At 37.7% G+C, this 23,290-nt stretch overlaps 3 protein-coding genes across 3 annotated transcripts; 1 reads left to right on the top strand and 2 right to left on the bottom strand.

Moving 5' to 3' along the window:
* Positions 1 to 613: 613 nt before the first annotated feature.
* LOC125470242 (transcription factor BHLH089-like) lies at positions 614 to 4,048 on the bottom strand. The gene is made up of 7 exons (XM_048569019.1): positions 3,297 to 4,048; positions 2,849 to 3,049; positions 2,504 to 2,569; positions 2,269 to 2,337; positions 2,143 to 2,167; positions 1,635 to 1,681; positions 614 to 1,071 (listed from the first exon to the last, which is right to left on the bottom strand). The coding sequence occupies exons 1-7, from the start codon at positions 3,603 to 3,605 to the stop codon at positions 943 to 945; spliced, it is 846 nt and encodes a 281-aa protein (XP_048424976.1). The 5' UTR covers positions 3,606 to 4,048; the 3' UTR covers positions 614 to 942.
* Positions 4,049 to 14,892: 10,844 nt separating this feature from the next.
* Positions 14,893 to 16,656, top strand: LOC125470473 (protein pleiotropic regulatory locus 1-like). Its single transcript, XM_048569593.1, has one exon. It carries the CDS (start codon positions 15,092 to 15,094, stop codon positions 16,520 to 16,522), a length of 1,431 nt encoding a protein of 476 aa, XP_048425550.1. The 5' UTR covers positions 14,893 to 15,091; the 3' UTR covers positions 16,523 to 16,656.
* A 1,160-nt stretch (positions 16,657 to 17,816) lies between these two features.
* Positions 17,817 to 23,229, bottom strand: LOC103940358 (coiled-coil domain-containing protein 22). The gene is given in 9 exon segments (XM_018645762.2): positions 17,817 to 18,199; positions 18,344 to 18,455; positions 19,172 to 19,286; positions 19,451 to 20,524; positions 20,610 to 20,700; positions 20,703 to 20,833; positions 21,113 to 21,259; positions 21,452 to 21,984; positions 22,842 to 23,229. Coding segments are annotated over 6 exon segments (1,407 nt in total). The 5' UTR covers positions 23,103 to 23,229; the 3' UTR covers positions 17,817 to 18,199; positions 18,344 to 18,455; positions 19,172 to 19,286; positions 19,451 to 20,280.
* Positions 23,230 to 23,290: the final 61 nt, after the last annotated feature.

Here is a 23,290-nt window from a genome sequence, read left to right as displayed (position 1 = left end):
GGCTCTCCTGCGTCAAGTATTCTCTCTCTCAAACACACAAAAATGGTTTTGTAACTTGCCCGCAAATGTGTAAACAGACATTCTGCAGAGGGCTGCAACTTGCCCGTAAATGCTCACAAACCCCGGATCCAAATTAAACAAACATAAGGGAGTCCCTTGGTAGCATAACACAAGAGGCCAAGTCCCGTGGAGAAAATTTTAGTTGTGATGGGAACACAAGTGGTACATCACGCGTTTTAATAGGAGTAATGAGAAATTTTATTTTTTAAGTTATTAACTTTTTAGCACACATAACCCACCATTTATATAGTTACACATGGTGTACCACCCCATGTACCGGTTACAATGAAAAATCTCTCCCGCGACAGGGGCAAAAGTGTTCAAAAATTTATGGAGAGTGATACCAAGGAGAAGCAAAGGTGATAAACAAAATAAATATACAGGAAAGTGTTTACGACAAGTTACTTTTCCTCTCGTACATTCATGTTTGATTCTGATGTCTGAATTAAATAGATAAAAGGAGAAGCAAAAGTAAAAATTGAACGTTTTGATATTGAAATCTACGGGAGTTTGGGTCATAATTTGGTAAGATGAAATTATAATTTAACATTTCTTTTACAAGAACATTGCTAATTGCCCCGGGGGGTTTTGTTTCGGTATTTATACGGAGAAGAATATGTAGCCTGCTATAGAGGCGCGATGATATACGAAGTTAAAAGTTCGATTTTTCAACACACAAACACATGGAGATGTTTAGTTACATTACTAACTTAAGCAGCAGCATTGTAGACGGAAATGATCACATCTCCATGCCTGATGTAGGGTGTGAGGAGGAGGTCTTCGTTGATTTAACATAACGCGGTATACTTTTTTAGACAGCTACTGAAGGAGGAAGCGTTCCCTTTGTGCTTTTATTCCCAGTTTGAAGACGAGTTTTCTAGGCTATGTTGTTCTATCGAAACCACCACCAACCTGCATATGCAACCACTCGGGTGAATTGCCGCGGCTATATTCCCTTCGAGGCTGTGTACTGAAAGCCATTGCAGCATTATCGAATGTTTGTTGACCGAACTGAAATGATAACATTGATCTGTTATGAGAATGGCAGTCCATAAAATAGAGGAATGAATCAACTCCCACCAACACATCAGTATTTTTCGGCTTTTGTTTCTTAACCCAACATAAGATTCACATTCACCAATAACTTGAACTCTTAACTCATGGATTCCTATTGTGATCGATATGGTAGCTTCATCTAGGAGAAATGCGTGCGTGAATGTGAACAGAGTTCTGATGAAAGAGAACGAAACTGTGGTCCAAAATGTTGACAGACATTTTCAAAACACAGAAATCTGGTTTTCCGTCATTAAAATGGACAACGATGGATAACAACACAGACGGGCAACTTCACATAGTCATATTGCTTCGGTTTTACTTTACCGACTTTCAAATAAGACGACTGACATGTACATGTTTAGACTGATGAATTTGATGTGTGCAATAATACACGGCATATGGAAAAAAAGTTGGAAAAAGAAAACAAGAAGGTATTACGACGAAGCACTCAGAGAGAAAAAAAGCGAGGTGAAAGCGATTTTAAACGCTTAACAACTGCATATAACCTATAGACTTACATCTTTAGCAGGAAACGCCTCAATTCCACGGTTCATTCTTGTATTAACTGTAAGATGTGAGTGTCAAGGAGAATGACTTCTAGTTCTCGTTAAACTTGTACCTTAGTTTAAGTTATCAAGTTGAGAAGATTTCGGACTTAATTGGCTGGGATTGAGAGTCCTAACAAACATGCAATTAATCAGATAACCTTATCATGCTTTGACAAGAGTTTATAATGGAATAGGACTGTATTGAACCCTAATCCGTGTAGCAATCCGGGTATCAGTTGATAGGCCTGATACCTAGGATAGTTGGCTATATATTGGGACGTCCCTGCACTCACAGCATCATCTTTTTCCTGAGCAAACCCTATTCTAGCTGGATATAGCTGCTGAGTGTAGAAGACTCTCGATATCCCTTGCGTTGATGTCGAGCACTTCTCCAGGTAAGTCATTCATTGTATTTACGTATGCATGTCATCGTGTATATGTGGTTCTATGCATGCAGTGTTTTAAACTCCAACATTAACTGCTTCAAGCTTCATCGACAGGAACTGCAACATCCCGAACATGGACAGTGCTCGAGCCTAAGTTGCATGTTGAAAAATTCATAGTAAAAATGAAGAACGACTGCAAATTATAAACATATTCATACCTCAACCTGCCGCTGTAGCGATTGGATGTAATTAATTATCTCATCAAGCACAAGTGCTTTTCCGATAACCTGAATCGGATAACTTACCATATCAGCAGTTTTCTACATGTTAATCCAAGGCGGAAACCAACTCGGTAAAAATAAAAACCGAAAAAAATTCCATGAGCGCTATTTCGAACATGCAATTGGTTGTTGACTAGTAGATGAATTTATTAAGAGGATGGCCATACCCTACCTTGTTACAACCAGGGACCAGATCTTGGAGGATTTTCATCCTCTCGCTTATCTTCTCTCTTCTAGCCTGTCCACCACATATTTCCAAATTTTCAGTCAGTATCTATCATTTAATAGCTCAAAAAGATTGTTCGAAAATTCAACCAAAATCGACGACGGTGTTATGTGAACAAAAGAGAATGTTATGGATCATAAGTGCTTGATTCGTGTCCCGTTTCTCAAATTTTAGCCCTTAGTATAAAGTAGCTGACATTAGCAACCTAGAGTTCAATTTCAGGTCTCGTAAATTAGAGTAGTTCATAATATCGCTCGAAAATATTGGACTTGGACAAATGAAGTGAATTACTCTTTCTGCAAGACTGTGGCTATCAGTAGCTTGACCCCTTCTAGCTCGGACATGTATGTAGTCCTGCTTAGGCGGATCAGGCGGCTGAGCGTTTTGCTCCGCCGGCTTGCCTGAACTGGTTTCCACTTCGGCTTTCAGCTCGCGAGTACTCTCATATCTGCAGCGAGATGATGTTTTAAGCCGTTTCGCATCACAATCACTCTGCCAAGACAAAATTTGGAACAAAAATATGCAGATTTAGAAATTGTTCAATTAAAGAAGAGGACTAATTCCAATTACACGTGTAGATATAGAAATTAGAAATTTCAAAGAAAATCACTAATCACAAAGTAAACAGAAATAGTCTGCTATAATTAGCAAAAAGCTAATCAGAGTTTTAAGTAAATAAACAATTGAATTATATATTGAATGAAGAATTATATATTGAATGAAGAAACAATAGAAATACCGCGCCAATATTGCCACTGCTTTTTGGAGACTCGTCGTCGGCCTCGCGCCTTTTTCTCGTGGCACCGCCATGCTTTCTCATCGGATTCGGATCACTACCGGCCAAGACGTCCCGAATCGCACCCGAGACGTCCCCAAACTGCGCGAAACTCTGCGAAAAGTTCGGCCTGCGCAGCCCCAAAGCTCCGCCGGAGTCACCGGCGCTCGCGCCGGTTCCATTCATCGGGAACTCCCACATCTCAGAGAAATTAAACGGCGTCGCATTGGCGTTGGAGAACGAGCACTCGCTTACGAGCGTCGGCGGATCCATGTTCACACTCCGATCCGGTTCAAGTTCGGGTTTGGATTCGGATTAACGTTCGCATTCGCCGGATTCAAATAGTAAGTTCAAATAAATCTCAAAGTCGACGGATGTAGAGAGAGAAAGTGTTTGGTGCTGTGCGTGATCTCCTTGGACAGTGGAGGTTGGTGCGCACTGTGCCTACTGCGTACTGGAGAGTTTTTACTCTTACTTTTCTCTTCCGCCTGCGCCTCTTCCTCCTCACAATTTCACAACACGCAAAGCACTTGGTTTTTTCATCGACAGCGACCTCGGAAGCTGTGAAGCGAAGTCACTTACAAAGAGAGCTTTTCTCGGAGCCTCCAGCGTTTCTCTGTCCCTTTCTTTTCATGCCCTCCGTCCCCCTCCCTTCTCTCTCACTCTTCTTTATGTAAACCTCCTCCTCGCTTCTCCACCGTCCGATCAAAGTACGATCCCAGTCAATCACATTGACGGTGGGGAGACACTTTGGAGCATTAGTCATACGATCACGTGAGATAAGAATTTTTAGGATACAAATACATTGTTTGAGACGGAATACTACTATGACGGTGTACCCAAAGTTGTCCCATCATATGTGATGTTATTCACGTATTAAAATATAAATGGATTACAAGATTATATGTCACTAGCCTATGTCTACTTATTAACATACTTATTAACACGACTATATCAAACGTGAGCCATTGCAATAAAAAAAACTACAAGTACCAACGTAAACGCTCTCGACTACTTGAGTGACAACACTTTTACAACCTATTTATGGTATTACTAAAGAAGATATGTGTTATAACATGAATTAATCGTTAGTATCTTTAACCAAATATTTACATTAGGAATATCCAAATATCGTTAGTGGATGTATGTTTTTAGAGTTTTTATTAATGATAGAGTTCGTAAAATTTGAACATAAAAATTTTCTATAAATATCATAAAGATTTTGGATCACTGGATCTAACGTTCATTTATGAATTTATGTCGTATATTTTAACTAAATGACATCATGTATTTTCCAATTATATACTATAAAACACTCATTATTAATGAGCTTATGAAAAAACTAAAGGTGCATTACGACGACTAAAAACTTTTACGATCACATTTGACAAAAAGAATTAAAAGCTTTTTGATTAAAATTTATAGTAAAATGACTTATGAGCAAATAAAAAAGATCTTAAATTATCTTTTTTTTTTTTTTTTTACAAACAGTAGCTTTAGTGAGTTTAATTGTTGGTTGTCAGACGGAAGAAATTTACAGAGATCAAACTTGCACTAAGATGCATAAACATCATTACTTTTCGTTATTGCAATAAAGAATCATCTAGTCTGCAACCTTAAATTATCAGTTAAGTTGAAAGAAAGTAGGGAGCTTTCCATTCCAATTTATCTCAATCCGTTTGGAATTCTATTCCAAACCAACTTTGACAGAGAATCATTACCCCTGTAGAGGAAAAGAATCAGTGACAGCAATTCTAGCACTCACCAAAAAAAGCTTCGAATTTGGTATACTCCACGTGCAAATATATATACATAGAGATATATAGAGGTGTGCATGAAATATTGGGCAGATGCTTTTTGGGTAAAATAAGATTCCCATTACATGCACATTTCTACTGAGTAAGTGTGCTTGTCTGTTGCTCGAGTATAGGATATAACCTAGGACCACTTCTCAGCAATACTTTCCTTTCCGTGACTAAAATGTATTTCTCACGTGTTAGAAAAAATATCAACAATATCCATTGCATATATGCATGAGAGCATGACTAAGGTAAATCATACATGCGAATGTTGATTATGATCGTTGATGTATGCAGAATTCGTTAAGTATTGACGATGAGGATCACCATTCGAATGCATGGACGACAATCAGGATCAGTTTCTTGCATGCAGTGACGGATGCGTGTTGGGATAAGGTGGTTCTAGGATCACCTAGAGTCCGAGAAATACATTTGAAAGTCTTTTGAAGACCTTTCAAATGTTTGGTACATGTCTTTTTTGTGCCCACCAAGTGTTTGACGAAATGCCTCTTGTATATTGCTTCGACAACACTTGACAAAGTTCTCTCAATAGCACTCATCATATTGCTTCGGCATAGGTCAATATCTTTTAACATGTGCACAACTTGGTTAAGCTGACGATAACAAACACACCAAGTGTTCAACGAAATGCTAATGAATAAATTGAATTTTTTTTTGAAAGTTTCGCGCTCTGTTTCTATCTAAACAACTTGGAACTATAACATTGGGACCTCCCAAAGTTTGAATCCTAGATTTGCCATTGCTTGCATGCATGCATAGAGATTTATTTTTATTTTTATTTTTAATTCCTAAATAAATGTGAGATTTTGAAATAAAATTAGAGGCTTCGAAAAGGCTCTTGTACTCATTAGTACCCCCAAAGAACAATCATAAGGTCGGTCTTGCATGTGCGCAGGTTGCAGGTTGATAATGACGATTTATGCATTTGTAGCTCACAATGCATCCACAATCAAAATCACCGCATAACGAATGAAGCGTAACATAAATAAATAAACGTGTGAATTTGAAATCAGTTATTGGATATCGTACTCATACTTACAGACTTTAACAACTCTTTGATATAGCAAATTGAAGTGGAAAGGCTGTGTCATTGGCCTGACCTAGTTTGGTATACATGCTACACGCATTTGTCAAAACTCATAAGATAGTAATTGATGGATATGATGAACGCTTCGAGTACAAGTCGTGCCAAACCTTTGCCTCTTTCTACTATCAATTGTGGTTAGGCACGCGCAGTTGCCAGAAAGGATATGCTGCCCTTGCTCCAAATAACTACCACACCTTAAATCGAGAAATTCAACTCGTGCAGTTAATCTATTTTATCACGTGCGTTGATTGCGACACTGGTCCTTTTTTGTCGTCTGTGTTCAATCCGATGCAATGGATATGGCTAACAGCTACCAGCACAGCAAAGGGAAATAAGTTTGGTAGCCTTGCCTTTTCAAAGATTAACAACACTATGTCCTCTTCATCCATCATCATCGATATTGATATTTTAACGCGCTAAGTTAATATTTATAACTTTGTATTTGGATTTATTACGAATGTAATGTTGAGATTAATTGATCGGAAATATTTTACTCTCATCATATTCCGTTTTATGTTACTCTTCATATCGATGTCTCTTGATAGACTCTTTTCATGTTGTATTGCATAACATCGTAAATTTTTTTACTTTTAGAATTCAGTAGTATATCGCTTCTTCTTTAAAACCAAAGTTTACTGTTACATGGAGGAATTAGTTCAATTAGGCATGCCATGTGGGAGAATAGTAAAGATGGTCTCGAAATCACCATGCGATTTTGTGCCAGATGCTTGTACTACGAAATTTCTGTCGACCATTTTCTCTTTTGGGTGGATGTAGCAGTTTTATATAGTAAGTAGACAGATGGGATGTCACCATATGTGCGATACTATTCTCAAATCGTGAGCAAAATGAGTCATATTGGGGTAAGAGCGCGTTTGGTCGACATTTCATTTGAATTATTTAACGAAATGATACTCAATCTCTGCTTTGTTAGTGAAATTCTAAATTTAAATTTCATAAACAAACAAAAATAAAAAAAAAATAAAAATTTGATGCTATTGATAAGATCCGCAACGATTATCAATTTCTGCATAACTAGATGATCATTTAAAGTTACCAGTTAACGACTCGTATATGATGGTTTAGATCGACAAAAAATTGGACCACTGACCAAAAAAGGGGCTTAATGTTAAGGATACTTAAATGGGACCTAACTGGCCGTGGATGATAAAGTGTTTGATAGCTGTAGATGTCAGAACAATTTTATGGAATTAATATGCACCCATAGATTGTCAAATTTCAATCCTATTTCTTCAATTATGATTAATGATGGATATTTCAATGCTGAGGAAAAAGTAGTTGTATGGGGATATTATCACTCGCGGGTTTTCTTAATTGGGGAGTGATCATAAATTAGGAAAAAGGAAAAATTGATGAGATTTGACAAGTTGCATGCATAAAGCGTGTGTTTTTTACATCTTACAATTTTAGCGTCTGTTTGGAATTTGATTTTGTAAGACGTATGTTTACAACAAAGTCTTTTATGTTTGGGATTGTTTTCGTAAGATGATAATTTTTGGTGTATGTTTTTTCGTAGATGATAATTATGATATAGTGCTCTTAGATGAAACACATGTTTAATCTTTGATGGAAAGTGTTAGAATCTAAATGTATTCGCTTAAGTAGGTCAAGGACAGAATATATAAAGTAAAAGCCAGTGATAATGAAAGTCCAAATAAAATAAGAATAAGGATAAAAGATCAGAAAGGACTAAAGAATTGTGGCACATATAGAGTGCAAGTTCAGTGCAATCCTAACACATCCTTGCATCATATCGGTAATCGATTCTTTCGGGTTATCGGAAAAAGGAATTGTTATTAATACTTTAAAAATCTCATTTGACGCTCTAATTTTTCTATAATTAAAAAAAATACACTTATAAGAAGTGCAGAATAAAATTTTTAAAATGTTAATTACAATCATTTTTTTCTTTTGACGTTAAGAAAAAGGAGGAAGAAAACAGCTTGCGCTTAGCTGCACCACATTAATAATTTGGACTTTTAGCTAGCTGGGGCATATATCAGTATATCACAGTTGCAGTGTACGTCTGGAATGAAAGAACGTCCTGGGTCCTGATTTCGACCATATTTTTCAGCCCAACGAAATGACATGTGGCCCAGGAGACACCTGGCTAATCATAATAAGTCGAAGACTAGATATGGGGATTGGGATCCAAAACATCTCATCCAAGGATCTATTTCACCAAAATCATCGAATCAAATTTCATCTAACGGTCGATTTGTTTTGACATTTTAAAAGCTATGATAATTTTTGGCTGTTAGATAAAATTTGGAAAGTCTGAATCACTTGATCCAGTGGCCTTGGTGGAAGAGACCTGAAAAGAATCTCTTTCCCTTTTTACCTACCAATTAAAAAAAAACACGCACATCTCTTTGTCAAACGATAGATTTTGTAAAGTTTGTTGTTGCTGGTAATGAATGTTACATTTGATTAAAAAAAAAAAACAATACATTTTGTTAGAATATTATATTAGTTACCTATTGACACAACCCGATCTAAAATCAACACATGCTGGCTGTCATTCCTTGATTTTAGATCGGGGTGTGTCACATATAGAGTTTGAACTCATATCGTCATATAAGGACTCAACATATTTCTATTACTGTGATAAATGATTACTTATATTTTTTATATTCTTTTGAATTATTATTTTTGTGTTTGAAATGAAAACTGTTAATCCTGATTATTTGGAAGATAAAAGCAAATGGTGCCAGACAGCCCAAGTGGAGAGTGGACAACCAGATGGGGAACATATGTGATAAGTTTTTGAATTCTTTCTCAACATGCTTTCATCATCTTTGCGACCCTGTTTGAAGCTAAATTTAGACACAGTTAATTGGCCGGAATGATCAAGCGTTGAGAGTGTAAACTCTTCCGCCGGATCCATCAAGTGATATCACCGGCGCATCCACGATTCCAACTTTAGAAGTCACAATTACAAAAATCTAGTATTTAGAAAGAAACAATATGCTGTGTGTTGTCAAGACTTTGTGCTGCTTGATTTACCAAGGTACATCGAGCATATATTATTTCAAACACTTGGTGGGCTTCATTGGCGTGCTTTTCGGCCTCCAATGGGTCCCAATACAACACCTTGGTTCATACGTGGATCCAACTTTGTTGGTGATGATTGATGCATTGTGGACCTAAGGTGTAATTTTGATAATAAACATATATGTTATCACTTGTTCATTAAATAATATCATTATATGACGGTGTGACTATCACATTAAAAAATTTGTCATCCGAACTTTTTCTATTAAGTATAATTGATGGCCTAGAATGGACGTCCACCATGCATACTTGGCATACCTTTTGTTCCAAACGAGAGATCTGATCGTTGTGATATACGTCATCAAATTAATTTCAGTAATTACTTACACAAAGGTTGCCCACGCTTCCATAATAATAGAGACTATTTGATGTTGAGGTAAAAATAATTATAATAATAAAAAACTGGTTTATAGTTTCGAATTAATACGTATAAAGATCTTGTTGACCAATTTTTTCTTATTATTTTCACTTTATTTTTTGTTGTGATATTAATTTGGGCCTAAATTTATTCAAAATTTTATCAATCGAAACATTCTGATTTATACACATGATTCGATTTCTATACAAGATTTAATTTCTTGGAATAAAAAAAAAGTAACGTTATTTATACACTTATTTTTACTTCTCACATACCATTTTCAATTTCGTCTGTCAAATTGAATAAATTGAAGAAGATTAATGATAAAAAATTATTAAATATGTGTAAAAGGTAAAAATATGTATGTAAATAGCATTTTTTTTAAAATCGTTGTCACTTTCACACTCGATTAGAAATTAATATTAATTAACAACATTATTTAATTGTGGCAGCTTGCACAATCAATGATTGACCTGTTACTCTAGTGAGGTAAACTCTAAAGTAAGGGGCATTACTTATAATTGGCTAGTCTTGAGGGAAAACACTATTCTATGCACTCAAATTAAAGAAAAAAAAATGCACCCATATAAGTTTAAAAATGGATTAGAAAAAAAAAATGAATAGATTTTATATAATTTTACATATAACAAATTGGTATATTTAAGAATGATTACATTTTAAGATTAAAAATTTGAAAAAAATTACATGAATGCGTACATATGACACACCCCGACCCGGAATATCCACTAAGACCCCAAAATCGAGCTGTGTTGGCCGACACCTGGAAGGTGACGAAGCCATAAAGTGTGATAGTGTATAAAATGTGAATAAATTTGAACCTAAAAGTGTCTAAATACCAGAGTGCGCTATGAGTAGGAGCGAACCCATTTCACACGCGATGTTAGAGCATAAGTAAAGTGCAGTGGTGTGAGTAAGAATCATACCCTTAAAAGTAGACATTAATACTAAGATTAGCCATAGATCCTCGTCAATATGGACTTAGCAGTTATAACTTGGAGGGGTACAAAACAGAAAGTGTGAGTATGCAGTAAAACCAAGCTTCCCAAAACTATTACCTTTCTAACAGTAATAACCCTTCACTGTAAATCCCTTATCGTTTTCTATATAATAGTATTACATATATATATATATATATATATATATATATATCCACCCATGCTAAAAAAAATGGCCAAAACCATGGGTATGCCATGTCCATAGACTCTACAATGCATTAACAAGTAGGCCAAATGAACTTAATCGATATAAAATGATACATCAGCCGGAATCACCTAACGTGACCCGTACGACTGTACTCATATCATATCAATCAATGCTAGCATATAAGTCGGGAGTCACTTCTAGTGACCTGTACGACTTATCCATATCTCATCAATCATCCATGCACACGAGTCGGAACCACATCTAGTGGTCTGTACGACATAACTGAGTGTAAATAAGTACGCTCAAGTGTTATGATCACGTGAAGACTGGACGAATGATCCCGGATCACCTACGAGTCGGAACCATCTATAGTGGTCTGTACGACAGGCATGTGCACCTACCTCGAGTCCAAGGTGAGCATAAGGTTCGGAAAGTGAACATCACGTGAAGGATTGTGCCCTGACCACGGGCAGGAGCACTAATACTGGGGTGCAGGTATTTATATCTCATCAATCAATGCTAGTATACAAGTCAGGAGTCACCTATAGTGACCTATACGACTTAATCTATAGCTCATCAAACATCCATGCACAGGAGTCGGAACCACCTTTAGTGGTTTGTATGACAGGACTGAGTGTAATAAGTACGCTCAAGTGCTACGATCATGTGAAAACTGGGCGAATAATCACGGGTCACCTACAAGTCGGAACCACCTATAGTGGTCTGTACGACAGACATGTGCACCTACCTTGAGTCCAAGGTGAGTGTAAGGTACGGGAGGTGAACATCACGTGAAGGACTGTGCCCTGGCCATGGGCGGGAGCACTAATACCGGGGTGCAGGTTTATGAGCTCTCAATGCATCTCAATATAACATGTACAACTCATGGGCAAACAGTACGATAATATCGGAGTTGCTTAACACATAAATGTAGTCATGCTATAACTCCATCGATTCAACTAATACCATAAACTCACCTGAACTTACCTGGGTGTCATGCGTTCACCTTTGCACTTCAAAGCATTCACAATAATTATGTGCAAGTAATATACATATGGATATACTATGATGCAATCAAATACTCAACCATGTCGTAGCATTTTAAATTATATACAATACGGTGTAAAATGTACAATCAATAACGCCATACTCCCGAACTACTTATTTTCAGGGATAATTATCCGTGACAAGTTCAATTAACATTAATTTAACTAACTAATTCACAAAACTAAAACTTGCCTTTACCAATTTCCTTCACATTACTCAATTTCCTAAATCAGGCTTTTGTGTCAAATATATTATGGCTGCATCTAATGTCTCGTTAGACTGCCTACGTACCCTAAATAGGGATCAAGCCATTCATAGTTCATATAGTACTTCAAGCATTCACAATAATTATATGAAGGTAATATACGTAAATCAATTTAAAAGTGTCGATGTAACAATCAATAATATGTACGATAAAAGGAAAAGATCCATTCACCTGAAGTCCACGTTATGATTCTCTAGCGCACGCATCAAGGCATCTTGAATGATTGGCGCCTGCCACGAAGTCCAAAAGTGGATGAAAGATGGTCAATTTTGCTCACAAAGCCGGCGGGTGCCTAAAGCTTCCCGGTGTCGATTCAACTTCTACAGTGGTCCAACGGGGTCAAGGTTGGTTGGGTTTTGCTCCTGGGATGATGGGCTACAGAGCCTAAGTGGTGGCATCGGCCATTGCTTTACCGATTTGTCGGAAAATAAAAAAGAGTGGCCGGAGCACCGTTGATTTTCGTCGACTTTCATGACCTCCAACCGCCATATACCATGGTTAATCAAGGTGGTTCTTGGGTGAGTTTTGTAGAGGGGAATGAGAGCTTCAAGATGGTGGTGGTGGCGTCGAAAAACTCCACTGGAGTTGGCCGAAATCGGTCTTGGAAAATAGGAGCTTGCGGTGGGTGTGGGTCGATGGGAAGGCTACTTTCCTTTTTTTTTTTTTCTTTCTTTCCTCATTTCTGATTTGGCTTCACCCCACAAAGTGAGGATTTAATTTAATTAAAACTAAACCTTGAATAACCAATTTCGAACGTCCGTAACTATATCGTTATAATCCGGACTCGCAAACGGTTTTTGCCTATACGTTCGTACCAACGAGTACTACGAGAATATGCTAAAAGAATAAGTCCCACATCTGTCAAGCCGATGGTCAATGGAAGTCAAAGTCCTTGCCTATAGGGCAATTTCGTAAATTCACGCTTTTCAAATAAAATAAAAACGTAAAATTTAGAACGGGTTGTCACAACATATAAGATTAAAAAATTGAAAACATTTTTTCTTAAAAGCTAATGGGTACAAACTTATTCTAATTTTTCTTATTTATTTTGGAAATGTTTTGAATTGAAAATTAGTTAGGAGTTTAATAAAGGTGTGAGTATTAAAATTCTAAATTAATTATTAACTTTTATTTAAAAAAATTATGTAATTGAAATGTAAATTCATTATTACATTAATGTTAGGAACTTGGATCAAAATATGAAAATTAATAAAATTTTAGTCAATGAACATTAATAAATAGGGACCGGATACTAATTTTTTCTAAAATAAAAGTTCGTCACAAGCATGTACAACTTCATGTAATTGTTTAGGCACGAAAATACAGTTTGCTCGTTTACACGACCAACAGTGTTAAGTCCACCGAAGCTCCAACATGTTAATCAACCCTAGATAGTAGATTTCCTAATACAAATTTTTAATTCCTTTCGCCTCTCCTTAATAATTAGGGTTCTCTTTACTTTCCCACTTGGAATTAGGTTTTCCTTTTCGCAGAATAACCCGGAGAAGGTAATATGTAATAATTAATAACCTAATAAAAGCCCTAAGTTATGAAGGAATCCTACTACTTACAGGAAACTTCCAATTCCGAATATAATTAGGGTTTGTTTCCCAATGGGAGCCAATGGAAACCACTAGTAAAGGAAGCGAACACTTAGATTAAACATGTAAAATTTACTTGCCTCTGACAGGTACGAGTCGAACTTATTGTTCCATCTCTTGTAACTTGTTCTGATCAGCTGCCTTGCACTTTTGCGATAGAGGTGAAGCTGCCTGCATTTTTGAAATATCGAATTAAGTAGAGTACGTAGTAAGATGGTCATCCCTTGGAAATGAGTTTGATTGCATTAAGCATGTATTTAAAGTTAAAATAAGACAATTTCTTCGTCCCAGTGAATGCATCATTTGCTAATACCACAACGTAACTATCTCATGACGGTATAAGATCACAACATAAAAGCATGTACTTAAAGATCACATATAACATTATTTACTAGATTGACCAAAATGTCTCGTTCAATACAACTTCAAGTGACAAGATATGGAACCATCATACTTTGAAATGTTCTTCTATCCATCACTTAAAAGGCATGGGGGCATAGATGTTTTAAGTCCAGGTATATGTACCATCAGTACCGTATCTGTTCATAGCTGAACTTGATTGCGGTGTCGGGTGGTGTAATTGGTGTTGGGTTTGAAAGGTTTCAAACTTATCTACCTCTTCGTTCGTTCATACTTGTAACATTGTCTTGAATCTTCCTTACGATGATCCCAAGCTCCCAACTTCGAAATGCAATGCCTGATCATGGGGAATGTCAAGTAGAGTTTAGAACTCAACAGAAAAAAGCTGGTTAACAATTCGAAAATTCAACATTTGTTAAGTTACCAGAGCTTTGTAATCGTGAAAGAATATGTTTAGATTTTTACTAACCCATTCACACATCATCTATCAAGCTTTGACTCTTAAATCATAAATTCGGTTGGCTAAAAGGGGTGGTTTTGAGGTTTTATAGCTCCATAGATGACATTCAATTTATTTCTCAACACCATCACTTAAAGCTAGTGACGTTATCGATCACATATATCTAGTTTTCTGTCTCGAGACATTTTTAGGATAAACTTTTATTCCAAAATGCTAATTAACCCTAGATAGTAGATTTCCTAATACAGATGTTAATTCCTTTCCCCTCTCCTTAATAATTAGGGTTCTCTTTACTTTCCCACTTGGAATTAGGTTTTCCTTTTCACAGAATAACCCGGAGAAGGTAATATGTAATAATTAATAACCTAATATAAACCCTAAGTTATAAAGGAATCCTACTACTTACAGGAAACTATTTTAGATTCCAATTCCGAGTATAATTAGGGTTTGTTTCCCAGTGGGAGCCAATGGAAACTATATATAGAGGAGTTGATCAACTTTTCTTAGAAACAAGAGAAGCCAATGGAGTCGTCACTTGGAAAGTTGATTTCTAAATCTCTAAAGAGACCTGGCGATTTATTTTTCCCCACCCATGGCAGTGAACTGGCCCCTCCTGACCTGCAGACTAAAAAAATTCGCATGACTTACAAGGCAAGCATGGAGTACGGTGGACTTAAACTGACGGCTGATCGACAAAACCCCGCTGCCGACCACGATGAATCGTCCAATGCTCTTCCCCTTGATCCAAATCCTACTACTGCTAGGAGTCATTCAAGCACCCAAGGAGATCAAAACGCTGATTTGTTTTTGAGTCCATCTGCAACCCCCAATGCCAAGGCGCCGATTAATATTGCTGATGCCACTCCGGTTTTTTCTGCTCCTGGTTCGTCCCGTTCCCACGATCAGAGGTGTTTAACAACAACGCTGGATTTAGCCCGAAATTGGCCACGTCCCGTTTGGCATAGCCCATGGAAGATTTACAGGGTCATCAGTGGTCACCTAGGATGGGTTCGCTCTGTTGCTTTTGATCCAAGCAACAGATGGTTCTGTACAGGATCCGCAGACCGGACAATCAAAATATGGGACGTAGCAAGTGGGACGCTACAACTTTCTCTTACCGGACACATTGGGCAAATACGAAGCCTTGCCGTTAGCTCCAGGCAACCCTATTTGTTCTCGGCTGGCGATGACAAACAAGTCAAATGTTGGGACCTTGAACAGAACAAGGTTATCCGTTCGTATCACGGTCATCTTAGTGGCGTCTACAGCATGGCTCTCCATCCGACTCTTGACGTTTTAGTCACCGGGGGTCGGGATAGCGTATGCCGTGTTTGGGATGTTCGTCTCAAGAATGTGCAAGTTCATGCATTGACTGGACACGAAGATACAGTTTGCTCCCTTCTCACCCGCCCAACGGATCCACAAGTTATTAGCGGGTCTCACGATACAACTGTCAAGCTGTGGGACCTTAGAAAGGGAAAAACCTTTTCAACTTTAACGCATCATAAGAAATCGGTGCGAGCACTGACACATCATCCTAAGCTAGATCGGGGTAATTGCTTCGCATCGGCTTCAACAAACACCATCAAAAAGTTCAACCTTCCGAGGGGTGAGTTTTTGCACAACATGCTCTCCCAACAGAAGTCCATTATCAACGCGATGGCCGTCAATGAAGATGGAGTTATGGCTACAGGAGGCGACAACGGTAGCTTGTGGTTTTGGGATTGGAAGAGCGGCCACAACTTCCAGCAATCCCATACAATCGCACAACCAGGCTCGCTGGAGGGTGAAGCTGGGATTTATGCTCTTTGCTACGATGTCACTGGCACAAGGCTGGTTACTTGTGAAGCTGACAAGACAATCAAGATGTGGAAACAAGACGAAAAGGCCACCCTGGAAACTCATCCTCTAAATTTTAGGCCTCCTAATCTTAGAGACGTTGGGCGGTTCTAGCTCACGGTGTGCTTACTTTGTTACTACGATATTGAAGTTTACAACTTTTTTATAATGTTTATTTTGATTCTGCTTCATAATGTATGCGTTACTATCATGGCTTGAATTTTATATGCGTAATTCAATTGCTTAATTGTAGTTCAAAACTTGGTTTGTTCTCGTTGAAAAAGTAGCTCAAGATTGAGGTTTGAGGAAGCCGAAGGAAAGGAAGCGAACACTTAGATTAAACATGTAAAATTTACTTGCCTCTGACAGGTACGAGTCGAAATTGTTGTTCCATCTCTTGTAACTTGTTCTGATCAGCTGCCTTGCACTTTTGCGATAGAGGTGAAGCTGCCTGCATTTTTGAAATATCGAAGATCTTACGTAGTAAGATGATTTCCTTGGAAATGAGTTTGATTGCATTAAGCATGTATTTAAAGTTAAACTGAGACAATATCTTCATCCCAGTGAATGTATCATTTGCTAATACCACAACTAAAAGCCGCGATTAATATTATCTCATGGCGGTATAAGACCACAGCATAAAAGCATGTATTTAAAGATCACATATAACATTATTTACTACATTGACCAAATGTCTCGTTCAATACAACTTCATACACGAATTAGTCAAGTGACAAGATATGGAACCATCATACTTTGAAATGTTCTTCTATCCATCACTTAAAAAGGCATGGGGGCATAGCTGTTTTAAGTCCAGGTATATGTGCCATCAGTACCGTATCTGTTCATTGATTGCGGTGTCGAGCGGTGTCGGGTGGTGTAATTGGTGTTGGGTTTGAAAGGTTTCAAACTTCTCTACCTCTTCGTTCGTTCATACTTGTAATATTGTCTTGAATCTTCCTTATGATGATCCCCAAGCTCCCAACTTCAAAATGCAATGCTTGATCATGGGGAATGTCAAGTAGAGTTTAGAACTCAACAGAAAAAAGCTGGTTAACAATTCGAAAATTCCACATTTGTTAATCGTGAAAGAATATGTTTAGATTTTTACTAACCCATTCACACATCATCTATCAAGCATTGACTCTTAAATCCTAAATTCGGTTGGCTAAAAGGGAAATTAGTCATTCATAAAAGTCAAATTTAAAAACTCTTATTTATAAGTGAGCGAAAAAAGTTACTAGCACTGCCGTTAATATTTATATATATTAACATAAAAGAGAAGAAAATGACGACCTAAAGCAAATTCGACTATTTGGGTACAATGGTTTAATTAGTTTTAAATGCAAATTGGAAGGAGTACATCCATGGTTGCTCGATCTCAAAAGCAAATTGAAAAAAAGGCGGATGCAAGAAAAAACGAAGATAACAAATTTAAAAGCAAAACTAGTTACATATGTAAGACATGATCAATTTTACATGGTTGATATATAGATGAGCAGAACAAGAAGAATTACCATTAAATTTTGCACATCAAGTACTCCTTAGGGTTTTCAATGACCATCGTAATCATTTGAGCTTCCGTTGAGTTTCTGAAACTCTCAAATCTGCAGTTTTTTATTTATTTAATACATAGCTGCATTTTCTAGGGAACCATTTTTGAAAAATGGGTACCTACGAAAGTCAAGCACGGACGCGATGGCGTTTCAGGTTGGAGGGGGGTGTTGGGGACACTCCGGACTTGATCTCCATGGTGAGCATCTTGAGAGAAATTTTCCGCAGATAATCGGACTGGAAAAAAGATATTCACACACAACTCTGATTACAGCGCTATCGATCACAATACGTACCAATGAAGTTGAAAAATAAACATCTAGACATGCAATATTGGAATGCAACACAAAGAGATTTGAACTCCACAAATTCTGGAAGTACCTGGCTTGACGCAGCAACATATGTCTTTTCCTCAAACATTACAGCAAGATTCTCGAGTTCACGTAATCCCTCCTCGCCCTCGGAGAGAAGGTGCCTCTTCAACGTTTCAGTTCTTTGTATGCAATAGATTCAATAAGTTATTGACCATGAGTAAGGAATGCAGGTAGGTTACTCAACATAGAAATGTAAAATCATAGTGAATAAAGGACTGACCACATTGTCCAAAACGAAAAATATAGGGAAAATAAGCACGGATGGAACCCGTTACAAATTCCTAACAGAAAACAGAACTGGACTACTCTAGTTAAACAGACAATAAACAGTATATACACACACACACACATAAAATGTTTTAGTACCACTTTTATTCTATTTCCTGCGTCTCTCAAAGTTCAATTTCTGCATATGTTCGATACGTAAGAGGCTTAAATTTTTCTCCCCTTAATGCAGTCCATGATTTCTAGACTTTATTTTTCTCACATATGAAAGTTACTGATCTCGGGAACAATTCTGCGTGTTACAAATCTGGCAGTAATTGACAATTAAATAAGTTACTGACCATGATTAACAAGCAAAAGTTAAATCACAGTGAACAAAGGAGTCGACTAAAGGAAAACATGTACAAACATAAATTATCAAATTTCTAATAAAAATACATGTATTTTATTTGCAGTACTCCAGTGTCTCCTCGAGTTCCTTTTTCGATTAAATGTTTTTAACGGATTTTTTTATTGTGTATATTTCCAAAAATCTACACAAGGTTTCAATTCAGCCAAAAGGCAGTACACAGATGATCAATATTCCCTTTCTTCTTCAAACAATACTTACATCTTGCGGACAATTCTACGTCGTGAATCTGGATGCACTTGGCTTCTCCAATCACCTGCCTCCATTGAAGGTTCTCCACCTTGAGCAGGTCTCTGGTTATTGATGTCCATCAAAACTGACCAACCACACACACCATCAGACTTGGAAACAAAATTGAACTGGAAAACCCAAGTCTAAGAACATAACAAGTCAACTATTAATCAACCTGAAAAGTGGATTAATTGGATACAAAGAAAAGAATCTAATACATACATATGAGAGGGAAGTTGGTGTTCTTACCTTGATCAAGAGATGCTGTGATAAAGACTGCTTAGAGGAGAAGAGTTGCAGACTGATGCAAAGAAATTAAGCTAAATGACCAAAGGGAACACAAGGGTTGCTTTAGGTGAAGAAAAAAGAAAGTGGGGTGTGAATCAATCTTGTTTTTTCTTTTTCTTTTTTTTTTTTCAGTTGGTGGACGGTGACTCATAGTTTTATTTTATTTTTCACAGTTGGTGGATCACTCATTTGTGGAATGGGTAATTCAAATTTCTACTTTCTCTATTTTTCAGTTATATTGGAAGGTTTCGAAGCTGGATATAGCATAGTCATATCCGTCAGTCAACCCATCCATACAACTGGAAGAAAGCCACGTGCAAAAGTAATGTAACTGGAAGAAAATGACAAAAACAGACTTACCCGAGTGCCAAAGCTCCTGACCAATGCAGGAGAAAGCCAAGGAATGGCGGTTGAGTTATTGAAATCCACTTGAAAAGTATGACTCCTGGTGGATCCAACCATGCCATGAGAGCCAGCAAGAAGAATATCGCGACGGGGGTTGCCTTCCACATCAGCCTACACTTCCACATCAGAAATTGTAATTTTCATAGGGTGTATTATTTGACTGATTCTCTTCGTTGATCATGTTTAAGGAGGAAGTAATTTGGGGGAGAATTCTTAAGCGAGCGCAGTCCAATTGCCTTGCTGCTGAAGAGTAGACCATAAGATTATGTATATGGCACTTGGAACTAAATCTGTTATACAGTGTATAAATTCAAAACTGAGAACCAAAACCAAAAATAATGTAAATCGATGATCGAAAGAATGAATAATAGTTACAAAGAGTTCACTTATTGATCCTGGAGACATTTCTCTAGGTACTGATTTTCCCTCCTGATGGCATCAAGATCGGCTTGTAGTTTGTCTACATTTAAGCTTCGCGAGGCCATGGCCGCTAGCTTCTTTTCATGTTCACCTACTTCTCGTCGTATTCTATCAGTTGCCAAGATTTTCTCACGAATCTGTTCGAAGCACTTGTGGATGCTAGTGAGAAGCCTATAAGCCTGCTTCCCAACTGCATCTTTCTTTGCTTCCCTTCAAATTAATAAGTACCGTGATGGACTTGTCGTAACTACGTATTTTTAAGTCACGGACAGTTTATGGTAAATGAATTTCGTACCTGAACACCATTTCATCTACAACAGCATACGTCCGATGAAGACGTTCTTGAATAGAGTTACTCTCTAACTGAAGCTCCCTGGTGTCTTTAAGATCTGCTCTATGTCAGCTTCTTGTTTCCGACTGTTCTTTGTGATCTCCTTGACCCTTTCAATGTAGGACTTTCTTGATGCCAGCTTGGGCTGCTTCTCTAGATCCGTTGACAGTTTAGAAAGCTCCTCCTCCCTACAGAATCATAAATGCGTCACCAATAAGCAAGCAACCGAAGTTGTGAAATTGAATATTAGTAAGATAATGAAACAGACAATGGGCAATCTTTGATCACAATTTATACAAGAAAGTATTCTATATCCCCTCCATCGTGTACCTTTAATAACAAAATATGTTACTTTCTAAAAACTGAAGATTCCCAAACTATATCACCAACCAAAGAAGTTTCGAAGACAGCAGGAGCATAGACAATATGACCTAGAAATTGCATTTATTTAATTTTAAGAAACGTACCTTTTTCGAATTTCAAATAAGATGGATTCTCTTTCCAGTTCATAATCTTTCAGCTCACGGAGCTTTTCCTGAGTATATGGGTTATTTGCATATACAGACACCTGAAGACTTTCCTTTTTTGCTTCCGAGGGCTTTCTGACTGCTTCCCTGAGAAAAATCATTGGTAACAGATGAAACAATACATACATATATGCTGGCAAAGGTAGCACCGTTTGCAATATTTATATCTAGCGCATGAAGACACGAGTCGTTAAAGTTTGTTATTATAAAGGTATATATTAGTCCGATATACAACTAACTTAATCGTCATGAACAATTAAATAAAGATTTACATCTCACCACTGTGACGTCAATTCCCCAAGGTGATGCTTTCGAACATCTACTAGCTCATTAAGTTTGTCAAGGTGAAATTCAATAGAATGATGGACGTCAAATGCCATATCTGCTGCTTCTTTTACTAATTCCAACTCTTCTTCAAGTTCTGAAGTTTTTGCTTTAACCTCCTCCATGAGCAGTTGCTCCTGATTTTGCACTTTTTCAGTCGAATGATTCCCGCTAAATACATTAGTTTGTCTGTCCTTGTTGAATCTTCCTGTGCTAGAGGTGCGCACATCATTAACGCTTATTTCAGGTACTTCACTCTTCAATGTGAGTTTGTCCAACTTGACTCGAACTTTGTCACGACTAAGATCTGGTTCCTTGTCACCAGTTGTTTGGTCCTCCAAATTGCTTCCAGAGCTACCTTCTTTCTCTTTCCTTTCATCATTGACACCCTCTGGACCAGCTTTTCCGCCAACTTCAGAAGAATCTGAAAGCCTCTCCACCAAGAACCTTATCAACTTGTACGAGCCCTCTTCAGATGGATACAAGAACTGCCGTAAGCAACACATATAGTCTGTTTCTAAGCACAATTTCAGAACAATAAGAATGACAAGAACTACACTCAGAAGCAAAAGAAACGCGCACAGAGAGAAATTTTAAATCAAATTATAAGCAATCTCATACAATTCAAAGATTCAATTGAATACACTGGAAGTTTGTCCGTCACCATACAAATAAACCCAGACAGTTTGAAACCGCATGTTCAATCCAGACTTCACACAATCAAAACGGTCCTAAATGACAGTCTGGCGACATTATAGTTTATATACACATCAAAGATAGTACAAGGTGAGCAAACATCCCGCGCCAGACCCTGGTATACATATATAGTTCAGTGTCACGCAATTTGTAATTTTTTCAGGACTCTTAACAAATAAACCCCTCAAAACACCAAATTATAGTCACTAACACATCAAACGCCATTTCGAAGAAAACAAAATCTCCCATGGACCTAACTATTCTTAATTTACCGACTATTATTGCACGCAACAGTCGCAGTTGACAGGTCAGGGGCTTTTTCTCCCTAAAGTTTGATTCCCGAATTGTTTCTCACTAACATTAATAGCCAGGGACTACACTAATCAAGCTTAACTTTGATTTAGTAAGAAAAGCTTTCTCCTTGAAACAAAAAGAAACTAAATTTCATAGTTATTTTGCAACAGGACGTAAATTATATACTTCTAGTTCCATAAACCCAATTCAATTTAGTATCAGAAAAACTGAAAGGCGTTGCCTTTTCTTATTTTCTATTAGTTTTTCTCTCACATTCTCGCATTTTCTCGGGAAACAAACACCAAACACGTAATCCAGAAATCGTAACTTGGAAAGCAAACGTTACGATTCTTACCTGATGGAAGCTCAGGTCGGCGAGGTAACCGAGGCTTTTGATCCCGGAGGCAATGTCCGTACAGAGCTTGAACTGGTCGGCGACGGAGGAGTCGGGGAGGGAAGTGGGAAACGGCGTCGTTTGGCCGATGAGGTTGAGAGACTGGCCGCAGATCGAGACCAAGGCCGCCAGCGTCATGTCCTTAACAGACGACACGTCGTCCGGGACACATACGCCGGAGCTCTCCAACGACTTCAGCAGTATTTCCCGCGAATCTTGCATTGCCGATTGATGGAATTGAAGAGATTTTCTGCGAGTTTTGGATTTTCAGTGTAGAGTGGCGGTTGTTTGACTTCTTTGTTCTGTTCGTTTTGCCGGAAAGAGTTTGATTCGACGTCGTTGCTTGAGCAACTTTTTTTTTTATGATATTTAGTCCAAATTACATCTCATTCCAGTAAAACGATAACATT

The sequence above is a fragment of a genome, unplaced genomic scaffold (genome assembly GCF_019419815.1).
Source record: "Pyrus x bretschneideri cultivar Hongxiangsu unplaced genomic scaffold, Pyrus_bretschneideri_v1 Contig5, whole genome shotgun sequence".
NCBI lineage: Eukaryota > Viridiplantae > Streptophyta > Magnoliopsida > Rosales > Rosaceae > Pyrus > Pyrus x bretschneideri.
Note: the sequence above shows the minus strand (reverse complement) of the source record. Positions and strands in the feature narration are given on the sequence as shown.

Coding starts and splice junctions, on each gene's coding strand:
- LOC125470473 (XM_048569593.1), top strand. CDS start 15,092: ATGGAGTCGTCACTTGGAAAGTTGATTTCTAAATCTCTAAAGAGACCT.
- LOC125470242 (XM_048569019.1), bottom strand. CDS start 3,605: ATGGATCCGCCGACGCTCGTAAGCGAGTGCTCGTTCTCCAACGCCAAT. Junction 3,050..3,296: donor GCAGTGGCAATATTGGCGCG/GTATTTCTATTG, acceptor TTGTCTTGGCAG/AGTGATTGTGATGCGAAACG. Junction 2,570..2,848: donor GCCACAGTCTTGCAGAAAGA/GTAATTCACTTC, acceptor TGTGGTGGACAG/GCTAGAAGAGAGAAGATAAG.